Raw genomic sequence first — 15469 nt, 5'->3', positions numbered from 1 at the left:
CGGGCGCCTAGGTTCCATGGGAACGGCGAGTGGTTGTGACAGAGCTGGGCATCGATCAGTCGTGCTAGCTAGGTGAGATGTGTTGGGCGGCCGTACAGCAAAAGCTTAATTAGCTGGCGCGACTGGCGGTCAACCAACCATGAGAATGTCGTTGAGGTGTTATTATATATCAGCGTCAGTAAACTAGTCAACCGCATGCACATGATGCAACCGCACATTACGCAACGGTACGACGACGAATGTTCATCAGTATACAGGGTGAGCAAGACAACCGGGGCTGGAAGCGACTACTTTACACGCACGTAGGCCCCTCTCTCTCTAGTTAGATCATATATGCATGATAAATTGGTAATCCTCGTTCGGTACCTAAATGATTCCAGTTCAAAAGAACTAAACTGAGTACATGATTGAATAGTAAAGGGTGGGAGTCAAGCTATGATCGACAATACTATTGTCGAATCAGAAATCATATTCCTACATATAAGTTTTACTTGACTGTACGTGCCGTGAGAGGAGGAATAAGAACCTAGAGTAAAATTCGTACGTATAAATAGCATTGCTCCATGGGCAAATTCGCACGCAGAATTTGATCTTGGAAGCATTGCTCCTGCCCATGGAAACCGGGGCCTCAAAGTTGATCTTGGAAGCATTTCAGGGCAGACGGGCAGCGAATTTACCCATAAAACATTTCAGGAGTTGTTGTTTGGCTTCCAGGAGGTCTCTGTTTGCAAAAATGCTACACCTACATAACAACCTACGCATTGTTACGTAACTTAACTAACTATTTATCGTTCTTCCCCTGGTTTTCTTCCCCTGGTTTTAATTTCCTCCAACTGAAAAGTGCCACCTAGGCTATCACGTTAGTTTACGTAGGATAGCTACGTAGGTGTAGCATTGCTGGTCTGTTTGTGCCATTGTGGGGTGCGACGAAGGGCACTTCATTTGGCAAGACAGGCTGTTCGGCACCATTGGATCGCAGCAAAAAAAAAGACTTCACTCTCCCACCTCCCCTGCTCGGCACCATTGTATCACAGCCAAAAAGAACTTATGTCTCCCACTTCCAACCTCGCCGCGGGTAGCCATTTGTATCTCCCACCTTTCGCCTTGTCATAGCCCCAACACACGGCCCTTGCAGCGCTCTCGTGTGACCTCGTCACCCTGCCTGCAACTCCGGCATGCGGCCTCGCAGCACCGCCAGCAGGCAGTGTTGCCGCTGGCAGCACAGCTGTCCTTTCTCTTTGTTCACCGCGCCACACCATCACCGCACGACGCACGCAGCACCACTGCATCTGGCAGCGAGGATCACAGCTCCCCACCATCACCGCACGCAGCACCACTGCATCTGGCAGTGAGGATCACAGCTCTGCCCGCAATCGGTTGCAGCTCCAGACACCACCACTCTGGCCGGTCGAGGGCAGGGGAAGCATGGTAAGCGAGCGGCCAGTCGAGGTCAGGGGAAGCATGGTAAGCGAGCAGCCAACGCGAGTTCACGCCGATTGGCAGCAATTACCCCAGAAGAAAAACAACAGAAACTGTTGAGGCCTTCCTCTGTTTTCAGATGAGCTCATCCAGTACTTACAAGCTGAAGCATAGCCACCCTGAAAACTCAGAAGGCTTATTGACCTACAAGAAGCAACTCACCCTTACGTAAAAGAAAAGAAGAAGAGAAGAAAAGAAAGAAACAAAGGCAGACGTCAACTCTAGCCTCTTCCTACTGAATTAGCTCTCGCCTATTATGTCCCAAAGCAGTCTATTATTATTATTATTATTATAGACACAGAATTTTGTACAACTGGATGGCAATGGCGATGTCGCATGACATGAAATGTTGGAACATAGCCATGAGGTTGCATAGGTGTTTGAGTCGGCTCTCTTCGCACAGACTAAACATGAGCCACCATGACTTGGACCTCGATTCACATCCATTGCAAGCTGGAAACATGATGATCAGGGGTCTCCAGCAGAGCTGAGCTTCTTTATGTCCAGTCAGTGAATGTAGCTCCGGTTATCATATACCATGGCAGATGGCCAGATACGCAGGAGCAAGACCTTCTTTGGCTCCAGACAACTTTCCATGTTACACCAAACTTGTCAAACGACCAGTTGAGGGCCCTTTCCTTCGTCGACGGCGCCTTTGTTGCGCTCTGCAACTGACGTACACCATAACGCCTGCGTGTTGGGAGAAGGGATTCAATGAGAAATTACACGCTTTCCTCGTATATTTGAGACCAAACGTACGGTACTTACAAGTAGTGACAGCAAAGCAAGCAGGTACCATCCATTGGCTTGCGACCTGCATAATAGTAAAATCATGAAAGTCAGCACACTCCAGGCAAGGCAATTACCATATTGCATTCACTAGGATAAGATTAACTGCTCAAGGCAATGGCCATATATTATTAGCCTAGAATAAGATTGACTACCTATTCAACCCAAACTAGCTTGTCTAAGAAATGACAGTACTTGTTAGATCAAACCTTAACTAATATCTTCTCCCTCCGATCCATATTACTTGTCTTAGATTTGTCTAGATGGGGATGTATCTAGACATTGATCGGAGGGAGTAACAAAAACTAGATAGCAATCTTCCCCTCTGCTATATTCCAGCTAAAAGAGACTCTAGAATTAACTTTCTATCCTCTACTTCATGCGCAAAAAACATTATTGTAGTTATCTCTCAGGTTCCGCCCTTCCCCATACCTCACCGATGTACTAGATTCCTTGCATCCTGTACCGCTGTGGGTCTCGTCTCGTTTAATTCCTGTCAAGGAGCCAGGAAACAACCAGCTCCCACATCAACCTTTACTGATTTGCACGCCCTATGACATACTAGGTTCTGAGGGGAAAATTCTCTTACATTGTAGAACAAATGTTCATTCCTTGTTAGTAAGTATTCCATACATTTTGGAAAAAGTACGCATCCCATATAAAAATATATGTTCTTATGATAAGAAAAGTTGATGTATTTACAAAAATGTTCATGTCAAAATATTGTGTTTTCCCATAAGGTTTTTGAATATATATAGTACGAAAAATAAAATATTCAAATATTCAAAAAAAATATACCTGTTCTATAACATGTACATACAAATCTGAAATGAAACGCTCCTCCTAACTGGTGACACGTTTTCCCATATTCACAAACAGGAAAGGCAGGCCAGAGAGCCTTGTTCGAATAAGCTATGTCTTCAGTGCAGACCATAGCGAGAAGCGATCACCGTGTCCACACTCTGTTACAGATCATGTTTACTCGAGTGCCATCAGTGTATAAATCCATTTTGCAATTTCATGCCACCATGTATTCGTCCAGACGTCCTTATATGGCCTTCCTATTTACGACAGCTCTGTGTTTTCTGTAGTCTTGCCTCGTGTGCATTTCAGGATAGACATTGACCTAGTGCAAAAATAGCTGTGCAGCAGCTCTGCCTTCTAAGATTCTTGCTGCCTTCTAAGATTCAGGGTCTGTTTGGTTCATTAGACTAAGTTTGCAAACATTTGCCATACATGCCTAACCCCTGCGGTCAAAATTGGCATCACAAAATCAGACACAATAACTTCAGGCCTGACCCCTGCGTTGCCTCTCCCTGGCATCTCAGAGGAACCCTAGCCCCTGCCACCGGCCCTCCTCCGCCAACTCCTCCTGCTGGTGTTGGAGGGCCCTGTTCCCAAAGGGGGTGGGGATTACCTGTGGTCTTCGTGCGGCGGCTCTGGGCTGGTGGTGGTGGGCGCTCGACAGGGCGTGTGCTGGCTGTGTGGGCAGCAGTGTGTGGCGCATTCACCCTGCGGGGCTGCGTTGCGGCGGCGAGGTCCTTGGCCTCGCGCGTCGGCGCTTGCTCATGGTGGGGGAGGCTCGGGCTCATCCTGATCTTCCCGACTGCTCCTCCCGAAGGCGCGACTTCCAGCACGGTGAAGGAGCGTTGTTTTGATCTGGCTGCTCGCCTAACTTGGTGCGGCAGGGCGGCAGCCCATCATCCTAGCTCCGGTGGTGGCGTGCTGGACATGTTTACCTCCCGGAGTACTAGCAGGGCGGGACATGTTTGCCTCCCGGAGTACTAGCAGGGATGATCGCCGGGTCCGTGTGGACTCGTCCAGATCTGCCCCTTCCGATGAATGGAGGCAAGGAAGGTGGTGGCTCGGGTGTGGCTTTGGCGCCATCGCTACACTGATGATGCATGGCTCAATGAGTTGGCAAACCGATGATTGTTGTCGCTTGTGTGAGGGCTTGTTGGCGCTTGTCGGCCGTCAGCAACGGCGCCCATGGGCATCATTGTTCTCCTTCACCAACCAGGTCATGTCTTCGGGCAAAAGGCTAGATCCTAGTGCAAGGTCGGGTGACGGTGATGCTTTGCCGCCGTTATCCCTCTTTGGGGTGCCATTTTGAAGACCATGGTTTTCGTTTGTACTTTTTTATAGTTGGGCGTGCACAACATCGCGGTCAGCAGTGTTGGAGGTCCCGGTGACGTTACGACTCATGTGGCAAAGATGATCATGACAAGCGAAGCAGGGTAGAAGCATGTCCTTCGTCGCCAACCGTTCAGCATATCCCTGAGTGTGAAATCGGAATTGTAGCGACACAGAGCAAAACAATGGGTACGATGCTATGTGATGGAGGTCGGGCTTTGTCGGTGCAAGATGTGCTTCTTTCTCCTGCAAGACTCGTTATAGAAATCGAGTAAGCCTAGTCCGCAACATCTTTGGCAGATAGTTTGGCATAGGTCGACAAAGATTACATGTGTTGCGTGCAGCGAATGCTCTTGGTTACTCTCCCGCGTGAAGGAAATGCTTGCTCGGCGAGAAGTCATGACGATGGCAGTTTACTAGCAACCTTGACCGCGTTCCTCTCTTCGAGGGTGTGTAGCCAAGTTGGCCGGGTGCCCTGCGTCGGGGGGTGGGGGTGATGTGTCAGGTTTCATGGTTTTCTGTTAATTGACCGGGCAATGCTCTTCTCAATGACCCCCTCTGTTCCTTTTTTGTCTGCATATAATTTTTTCCCGCAATAATCTGCTTGTAGCGATTCTTTCGAACTATGCCCCTCCCTTTTCTACTCGGCAGCACACGTGCAGTAACTCCTCTCTTTCTTCGCTCCCACGACTCTTCTATCTCTTCATCTCCTTTCCCACCTCCAACAATCCCATTTGCTCTTCCCCTCCACCCTCTCCTCGTACGGCTCGTCGCCATCCCACGCATCCAACCTTCCCATTGTCCTCCACGTCTTGGTCCTCCTCACGTCTTGCTCCTCCTCGTGGACGAAATCCATGCATGGTTGTGGGGGGACAGCTTGGTCGAAGAGGACAACGGCATGCTCATGGACGAGGGCGTCCATTCAGAGGTCCGCATGCCTGTTGCATGCTCACTGAAAGCGGCGTTCACCGGAAGCACCGCGTACTCGCTAAATGCAGCGTATACACGATGGCCCACAACGGCAATAATCAAGACATTGGCATGCTCGTGGACATCCACACACTAGTTGTAGGCGGCATCCACCCAAACCATGGCAAGGTCCCGGAAGCAGGTATGCACACACTCGACCACATCATGCTCCCGAAAGATGGCATGCACACGCTCATAGAGGGTGACATCTACCCTGACGACGGTGTGCTTGTGGAGGGTGGCATTCACCCAGACGACTGCGTGCTTACGGATGGCGTCGTCCACCTGGTGCTGGTCAACACGTCGAAACGCGATCAAAGAAGATAAAAACTGGAAAAAGGATCGAACAAGGAAAAAATCAATTCATAGCGTCGTCGCTCTGCTCGAATACATACAAAGAATTGAGGTTTAGGCTAGCCATTGGATGCATGGTCGCGGTGTGGGAGAGAAGAGCAAAGAGAGTGAGGAGGTTGTTCTGTTCATGGTGTATGAATTTACAGACATTAATTCTGAGTTTCAAAGACCATGGTGGTAAGAAAATTAATTCTGAGTTTCAAAGACCATGGTGGTAAGCAAATTTTTGTCTGCTGACTATGGCGAGCAGTTCAGTTTCAGAGGGAACTGGAAAATTTGAGCGCAAAGTGTTTTGATCAAAACAAAAAAATTGGCTCCAATTCCGCCAGTTTTCAGCATCTCTTGGTATGCTTCCTTCCTCCTCATAGGCCAACACCATGAAAAAGTGCAGCGTCATGGAACAGGGAGAAACAAATTCTGCGCATGCATAGAGTTGCAGAGACGCATGCGGAGAGATGGAGAGAGAGATTACTACGTGCACGAGAGATTTGAGGCCTGGGGCAAGGAGAGTCAATCGTTTGCATGCACATCATAACTACCCAGCAGTCTTTAGTAACAAACCAGGGGCAAAATTTTCCAATTTTGACAGAGAAATCCTCCCATTGGTATGCGGGCTCTACCTTACACGCAGAGAAAAAAGGACCGAAGGGAGATGGCAATGGGTACCCATTACCCACGTACCCTACGGGTAAAAAACCCTATTAGGGTAAGGGTATGAGACAACAAGTTACCCATGGGTATATAAATAGGGAAATCTGAAACCCATCCGGTAGAGCGGGTATGGGTATGGGATGTATAACCCGTACCCACATACCCATGTACCCATATAAAATCTATGTGAAGTCAAAATGTATGACTATGAGTTGCTGTTTATGACTACGTGATGCTGTTTTGATGTGTTGTTGTTTACGAAGAAGTGATGTTGTTTGTTAGATGTGTTGTTGTAATTATGATTATATGTTGTTGTTTATGGCTATGAGTTGTTCAAATTGATGCTTTGCAAACATGAGTACTTTTACCGCGGGTACCCATCTACCCTGTTGGGTAATGGGTATGGGAAAAAGTTGTGCCCGTTGATGGGTATGGATAAAGGTGATTGGTAAGCTCCGGGGGGATGGGTAAGGGTATGGGGTGGCTCTACCCGTACCCAAACCCTGCGGGTACCATCCCCCTAGAGGGAGCAATAGATTGAGCCCTAAGGGGTACTGTTCCGAATAAAAAATTGGCATCACATGTTGCCACACGTCAATGGCATGTGGGGCCTACATTGCATGAAAAGAATCTTGCCACAAGTGCGGCTGCAAACCAAACAAGGGGCTAACTCAGTCAAACTTGCCTAACTTGTGGTGTGGCAAGGTGTGGCAACCTTAGTATACCAACCAAACATGCCTTTATGGCAATAAGTATAACAAAAAATCATTGAGAAACTGAAGATGGACTACAAAAACTATAGTGGATCATAGTATATCATTTTGAACCACAAGCTCAGCTGCTGCTTCTCTCAAGAAGCCAGAACTACCCCAGTTCAAATAACCCAACAGTGCTGAATTATAGACTAAACATGAAAGAGCTATATTTTTTAGCCAAAAATGGAAGAACTATATCAGCAATAAACTTAGGTAACTGCAGGCTATTGCAGAGAATATTTGGCAACTGTTTTCGGCATGAAAATATGGCAAACAGTTACATATTTATAGCATGCTAACCTTAATGGTAGTCAGTGTTTGTTTACATAAATTGTACAGCTCAAAGGGATCACTGAACCAACAGAATGAAGACAGGAAAGGAAGGCAATTGGTAATTGACAGAGAAAGGTAAGATATGATACCTCTTCATGACTGATAAAGCCAAAATAATCTCTTTTATCATCAAATTTATTAGCACTTGGTGCTAAAAGAGATTTTTGCAAGCCAGCTTCATCTTGTCTACTGTAAGAAGATTTTATTAATCGATTGGGACTACTAGAAACTTCTTTCTTTTGGTATTCTGGCAGCTTTCTTGTTGTGCCTGTTGGTTGGATACCATAACCTTTCGTTCCCCAAACTTCAAATCGGGAATCCTGGTGACATATCAATTCCTTGCCAATGACAGATGAAAACATTGAAAAATTTACATCAGGTCTACGCAAGGGTTTCTGGATGTTCTCGTAAACTGGAAATTCTAACCGAGTTGCTTCTGAGAAAAGGACAGGATCTCTGACTCTATTGGCAGCAAACTCCACAATTTTTCTCAAAAGCCAATAACAGTTTGTTACCATGTGACTACTGTCAAGACAATTTGAATCTCCATATACTGCAATTCGCCCTTCGCCTACTTCAAGCATACCAAGAATCGAAGAGAGCTGACATAAAGAAATCAATAAGTCTTGGATACCAAATTCATATGACAATGTTGTATGATTTGAAGTTTGAAAAAAAAAATAATGCAAGTAATAAACGATCGATCAAACTATTCTCATGGATAAAACTGTAAGTCCAAAACAAAATACAACTTTGCATCTACATGGAGGACGAACAGACCAGCAGCACACTCACTAGCATTCTATTGATGGGATAGGCGCTTAAGCCACTATCGAACCATACCAAAGGGTCAAAGCATCGCAATAAATATGTTTATCATCTTCCTTGGCTCCAACAACATGGAGGCATAGCGCTGGCGGGACTATGAGTAAGCGTATGGCAGACATTTGCGAGAACTAGCCTAGCCTAGTGTGTGTGTTTGTGTGTGTGTGTGTGTGTGTGTGTGTGTGTGTGTTGCCTATTGTTTTAGTTGGATCTTTACTTTCTTCTGATGAAAAATCTCTGACATTGTTTTCCTTTTCTGCTTAAGGAAAAGATGTGAAATCTTTCACGTTCTCTACAAAAATCATCTTCACAAGTTATATAGCTGCATGAATAAGGAGATCAGCTGAAAGGGGTTTTGGAAGCAGTTTTGACCCACTTGGATGGCGGCTGGAAATTGATGTGGAAAATTTAAACCAAGAGACCACCTCCTCTGCTGTCTTCTCAAAGTGAGCGTCACTTGGCAATGGCGAACCAGAGTCAACTCCTGGCATGTCTGACATGACAAGACCACTATCCTATTGCAAAATCACTCTTACATTTTTTTTAGTGCATTTCATTACAGTACATCAAACAATCTAAATAGCTAGAGTTTATGTCTGGCCAACAAACTGTTTTATGGAAGTTCAAGGGGCAACCATACAAGTGATCATCATCCAGTAGCTAGAAACTCGCGGATAAAACGATATGATATCAAAAAGGGTCCAAATAAACGGCAATAGATTCTAACCTTGCTCTTCTCCTGGGACTGGGAGTTCTGTGTATCTGGAGTTGAGCTATTTTGTGCAGTTTTGGGGTCTTCCTGGAGTTCGAAGCCATGCAAAAAACCTCCTGCTGGGAATTGCACTATATCAGTCCCAGAAGCATAGTGGGACTGCTCACCATTGATTGAGAAATCACCACTCAATATTTTGTCCCCAAAAGCAATGCCAAACGGGGCCAAAAGTTCATTAAGCGCAGGAATATTTGCACCACCAGTAAGCGGACTCCACCAACTGCGGGTATTTTCATCAAAGAATGTCATCTTCACCATGGTATCAACATGATACCATTCAGCAAAAACAGCAAGGCCGAGCCCCTTGTGTACAACATCATCCCTGAGTTTCTGAATCTCTTCACTGAAGTACTCGTCCTCAAGATCAACCATGAGCAGTGTACCATAATTGCTAGCATCAAAGCAGGTAAGTGGTGACCCAAGGGTCTCAATATAGTATCCTGCATCTCTCAGCATGTTGAACAGTATGTGAAAATTTGTGTGCAAGTGGTCACCATGCCAATCAAGGATATCATTATTCACATTAAGTGAATCCCTCGGAACATATCCAGATGGGTACTTGATGTTATGAAATTGGTCCCACAGTATTCTTCTTGACCTAACAGGTGTTTGAACCACCCTGATCTTCAGGTAAAGAACACACGTACTACTCCGTGGGCTGCTTTCCCCCTCAGCAGCTGGGCTGTAAATCGACAGGGTAACATTGCCACTAATTATGCCTGAAAACAGAGAACCTTCGTCTTTAACTTGCATGTGCAGGGCAAGGTACCCTGTCCAAGGCCAGATGGTGTCCGAGTAGGTGAAGTGAACACTAAGAAGATTGCCCACATCTTCAGATGGCTGCCATACAGGCGGATCCTTAACATAACCAATCACCCCCATCCCGTTAAGAATTGTAGCATTGAAGACTACTGGCATGGCTCCAGCATACAAAGGTTGCCGACAAAAAGGCCAGAAGTAGGGACAGTCAGTGAAGTCAAGCATGTTAGGAAATACACTTGCTCGTGGTTGGTAATTTTTCAATATTTCATATGATTGCCATCTGAGAAAGGATAGTAGAAAAAATGAGTGTGACTTGAGCAAACAATGAAACAAAAGAGCAGGCAAGGTTGACAGGATGCATTCTCTGGATCCTGAACCGTTGCACCTTACAACTGGAATGCATTTGAAATGTCCAACATACCATACACTATGAAGAGATACGTAGAACAAAAGCAAGAAACTTACAGATCAGGCTTGCCTGCACCCTGCTCATATATATTCGGCCCGACAAGCTTAGAAGCACCCTCAACAAGGGCCTGTTTCATACTAGCAGGATTAAGGATGGATTTCCGCTTGTCTTCTGGTATAACACTGACAAGCAAGCATACTACCCCAGCAACCACCGGGCTTGCAACACTGGTACCTGAAAGAGTCTTGCAGCCTGTGCTGGTCTTAGAACCCATTATATCACGACTGTATGCGACAACATCAGGTTTTACACGGCCATATCTGCAGAATTGAAGACACAAATTCTGAGGATGCTATTTCTAAAATGTGAGGAATGAAACGAGTATGAGAGTAAAGATGCTTAGAGCTGTCAAAAAGTCCATCACTACAGAACAATGAAACATGCATCACCTTTCCAACATCCAATTATTTGCTTCACTCTTTTTTACTATCAATTACAGGCTAGCTATAACTAATAATGTATAGCAGTTAGAGGTACAGAAAATAGTGTTCCTCGTCATATTTAAAAAACACAGATTGTCGCACTAACATCCCAAGCAAGAAATTCACACACAAGGTAAAAACATTGAGAAATTTACACTAAAATCGGAAGAGGTGCAATTATAACTACTTAAATTCAGTCATCAGCTTAGAACTCGACATGATCTAATTTCGTTCGACCCCAAAGACGATATTATGTTTTAAGAGAAACTGCGTCTGCCCATCTTCCGTGTGCAGTTTGGCCAAGTTTGGTAAGCAAAGACCTTTAACTCCATAACAGAGAAGAAAATATGAGATACCCATAACCTACATCTTCAATATGATTTCAGGATAGTGCAGATATAGCAAGCTCACAACTATGCTACAGCTTCTATAGGCTTTGCACGCTGTTCTAATGCATTCCTAACCAGTGTTGGCTTTTTCAGGAGACCGACAAAGCCCAGCAACATTGCCTTTGTAGATATGAGAAAATTAGTGACATACCAAGAAGACAGTACACTATCAAGTTAAAAAATGTACCCATGGGGAAGTTCCCAGGTAGTCATGCCTCTAGAGGAAAATGAAGCTATGTGGTTATTGTAATCAATACCACCAACGCCGATGACATCACTTTGGTCAGCTGGGTTATTTAATGTGCCATAGAGAGGACCATCATTTCCAATAGCTGATACCATAATAATGTTGTTTGCTGTGAGCTCCCAGACCTACAGAACAAAATTAGGAAGATTTCAAGACCCCGATAAAAAGTTATTTAAGATCCTCAAAGTTTGCTCATTAGCAGCAGAAAGCATTTGTTAGCACTGATGACTTCGACTGGTTCTTTTTTTACTCCAGTAAGCAGAGAAGTATGCAAAACTACGCAATTAAGGGGAAATGCATTGAAACCAGAAATAAGAGAAGACATCAAGGGTTGGTGTTGCTCAAGTCAATGACCGCAAACATTCATAGAGGAGATTTGCCAACGAATATAAACGGCTAAACGCATAGTTGGTTAAATCTCGATAGCTACGAAGTACATGTGCTCCTAGTGAATCCCAATGCTATGAAATTACTAAAAATCCTTTGTTCAGAGCAAGTCCTTAATTTGGTCTATAGGCGGGCCTTCTTCCCATTATTGCCAGGTCAATAAGCTCACCTATTTATCTACGACCAAAAAAAAAGATGATACTTAATTGACAAAGAAAGCCAGGACTTCCGTAGCTATCAACGATACTGCCAGTTACTAGTAGCCCATCACTAGAGGGCTATGAGTTGCTATCATTATTTAGTAGCTACAAGAGCTGTCACGTTTCAACGGCATGCAGTAAAAATACATAAGTCAATGTAAATGTAATACTAATAAGTGAGAAGACAGAAGAAACAAATTGGAGTTTAGCAGTCATAACCAGGTTCTACCTTTTCCACAAAGGGGAGATCCAGGTAATCAGGTCCACCAATACTCAAATTCAATACATCCATACCAGTAGCCATAGCATAATTAAATGCATCCAAGAACCATGATGTGTAGGATATCTGCACTGCAAGCAAAAGGTAATTCTCAAAATCTTACCAGCACAAATTTCGGCATAATTAGTTGTATTTGCTTCAAATAGATAGTAAAAATTGCTCGCAGAATTTTCACAGATACTAATAACATATCAACTCAAGGTCTGGTGATTCTAAATTGTATTTTACATCTATAGAGTGAAGACATGTTGAGAGCATTAAGACACTGTAAGACTCATGGTTTGTCTTTACAAGAAGTTACAGTTCAGTTTCCCTAGTTTCAAGGATGTTTGCAATTGCAAATACAAAGAAGATGGAAAGTAATTCTGATGGTGAAAAGAACTGGTGGATGCGCTTCATATATAGCAACCAACTCCAGTACCTGAGCATCTGTGAACACTCGAAATGCATATATCTCAGTGTCTGGTGCAAATCCAAGACATTCTGGATCTTGACCAGCAATCACTCCAGCTACGAATGTTCCATGACCAAGGTTGTCATTTAATGTGTCTTCATTTGTCCAATTTGTGCGCTCCTGCAAAGTTATGCCATCTTAGAAAGACTTCACTTTTTTTTGGGGTGGGGGTGGGGGGAGGCAATTTCATCTCCCAGATAATGTAATATGCAAGAAAATGGTGTAACTTTAATTTGTCCAGGATAGCAAGCTCTAATTTCGTTTTCCGTGAGAAATAATACAAGCATAGCAATTTCCCCAAGGCATTGCCACCATAGTTTCGTGACGGGCAGACATGAATTAATGTTGCAACATCTCAGAAGTACTTTAGTGAGGACAAAAGTGTTAGGCAAAACAACAATAATAAGCTACGAAACACCGATACGGCCGGGTCCAGCGTGTCCACTTCCAGGATGCGACAGATGCGCGGATACGGCTGCGATACGCGTATCCCCGGAGTGTCGCTTCTTTCGATTAAAAAAGGAAAAGAAAAAACTATACGGACGCAGGACGTGGGATGATTGGAGCGCAGACCGAGCCCAGTAGAAGCCCAGTGCGAACCCTAACAGCAGCTCTGTCCCCCTCTATTCCCACAACCGCAGGAGGACCAAGGCAAACGATTTGATCTTTGCGACCGCACGAGCACGCTGCCGCCTGGAATTGCATAGCCGCCCTGTGGATTCACCTAGCTAACACCTGGAGTCACCCGCGTCGCCGCCTCGAATCTTCTCTGCCGCCGCCACCCGTCACCAGCAAGGTCCTCCACAATCCACACTCTTCTCCGGTGTCTGGTCCTACAACGCTTGGTTGCTCGCTGTGTGCTTGCTGGTGCCATACCGCATGCATGCTTGATGCGCGCGCGCGCGTGTGTGTGTGTGTGTGATTGTTGTCGCGTGTGTGCGTTCTTGCTGGGTGCTGGCCGTTGGGTGCTCTGGCGCTGGGCTGCTGGCTGATGATGTTGCTTGTATGCTGCTGACCTGCTGATGTTGCTGCTAGGGAGTGAAAAGAGGCATGGACGTGGCAAATGGGACAGTGTTTTGGTCTCATCTCACGCATTCAATTATTCTGCGTCTTTACTACATGACATTTTCTGAACTATTGATATATAGTCGCTGTATCGCCATATGGCAGTTTCTAGAGATTGCCGTATCCCGTGTCATCACATCCGTACCGCCGTATCCATGCTTCATAGCTAATAAGTGCATCTTAAGATATTGTGCATGTTCTCTAGAGCAGAGACGAACTTTCACAAGCAAAGCTGTTTGCTTAACTTCCTCCAGATTCATGTTTTTCTACCTCTTGTGCACATATACTGGACAAAAATCACCGGTGACAAAATTTACTCAATATCACACCATTATCATACCTTAATATTACGGAAGTGTGGGTGGTCCGCCCGAATACCAGTGTCAAAAATGGCCATTTTGACTTTCCTACCAGTGAAGCCTCTTTCCCATAGCTGTGCAGCTCCAAAAAGAGATGTCACATGTGATCTCTGTCAAAGGACACGTGTTACGGTACTAAAAAACATGACAATAAGCAGGCTGCATGAAAATTCACAAAATCCAAGGTGTCTACAAGATAGTACAATCCACTGTTTTGAACGTTACTTTGGCATTGCAAGTTAGTGCCATAGCATCATGCTAGTTGGGAGCCGTTCTAGCTTTAAGCAGAGCATAAACCGCATAGTGCGTTCATTTCAACTTCCAGTTTATATATGAAAAGGCTAATGTTCTGGAGTCCTTTTCCAAAAGAAGGAAACACTAAGGTTAATATTTTGGACCAGTTTTAGCATTTATAGAAGTACAAATGAAAATTTTAGTTCTATACAATGGTTTCCACAAGAGGTTGACATTAAGAACATAAATGATGTTGAAAATGGCCATCAATTCCACTGAATGTGACTGGTATGTTCCTTTTCATAGCTGGCGATCTTTATGTACTCCGGCTAGGTTGCAAGCTAGCACTACTAATAATTATCAAACAAATGATCATGCACAGATGTTTCCACCATGAGCAGCACTGTACCAAAGAGAAACGTACCCGCATTTGAAGCTTCCGCCTCCGACCACCAGAGGAGGAACTGCCGTTATTGCTGGAAACCGCGCCATCGCCGTCGCCGTCGCCGTCGCCGCGTCCCTCCTCCTCGAACGACACGGCGGTGAACCGCTTGCCCCGCCGGTGCGCCGGATCCGCCGCCGACAGGGCGCCCCGCGAGTGGCTGGTGTCGGGGTGCACGTCCCGGACGCGGGCGAGCGCGCGGACGGCCTCTACGACGGCGCCCCGGTGCGCGTCGCGGATCTCGAGCACGGCGAAGTCGGTCGGGTGCGCGGCGGCGGGGTTGCGCCGCTCCACCCACCGCCACGGCCCGGCGGGGGGGAGGCCTCCCTCCAGGTACGCCCGGTGGTCCCGGGCGGGGCGGTACCCGAGGAACCGCACGACGTACCTGCTGGCTAGGGTTTCCTCCCCGGCCCCGGCCGGGGAGCCGGGCAGGAGGAGGCCGCGGAGCGCGAGGAAGAGGAGCGGGAGGAAGGCCGCGCACGCCGCCCTCCTCCTGTCGGCCGCCATCATGGTCGGCGGCTGTGGGCGCGGCTCCCCCGGAGATCGTCGGCCCCGCGCGGTGGCTCGCCGGGAACGAGCGGTGGGTCGGCTCCAAAGACAAGCAGAGAGCACGAGGCGCTGCGGGTGGGTGTTCCGATGACCGGGCCGCACCCGCACAGACACTGACCGGTGGGCGCACAAGTAAGCGTCGTTTTATTT

General features: G+C 46.2%; 1 protein-coding gene across 2 annotated transcripts; it reads right to left on the bottom strand.

Annotated features, from left to right (window-relative positions):
• Positions 1–1514: 1514 nt before the first annotated feature.
• Positions 1515–15419, bottom strand: LOC123407312 (subtilisin-like protease SBT6.1). Of its 2 annotated transcripts, none has more exons than XM_045100417.1 (10): positions 14753–15419; positions 14076–14204; positions 12638–12790; positions 12166–12282; positions 11290–11474; positions 10288–10551; positions 9016–10102; positions 7553–8065; positions 2244–2293; positions 1515–2169 (listed from the first exon to the last, which is right to left on the bottom strand). In XM_045100417.1, the coding sequence occupies exons 1-10, from the start codon at positions 15278–15280 to the stop codon at positions 1977–1979; spliced, it is 3219 nt and encodes a 1072-aa protein (XP_044956352.1). In that variant the 5' UTR covers positions 15281–15419; the 3' UTR covers positions 1515–1976. The 2 variants fall into 2 exon arrangements, with proteins under 2 accessions (XP_044956352.1, XP_044956351.1); XM_045100416.1 differs by having other exon boundaries at positions 2248–2293; positions 14753–15418.
• Between the last annotated feature and the right edge of the window lie 50 nt (positions 15420–15469).

The sequence above is a fragment of the Hordeum vulgare genome, chromosome 7H (assembly GCF_904849725.1).
Source record: "Hordeum vulgare subsp. vulgare chromosome 7H, MorexV3_pseudomolecules_assembly, whole genome shotgun sequence".
NCBI lineage: Eukaryota > Viridiplantae > Streptophyta > Magnoliopsida > Poales > Poaceae > Hordeum > Hordeum vulgare.
Note: the sequence above shows the minus strand (reverse complement) of the source record. Positions and strands in the feature narration are given on the sequence as shown.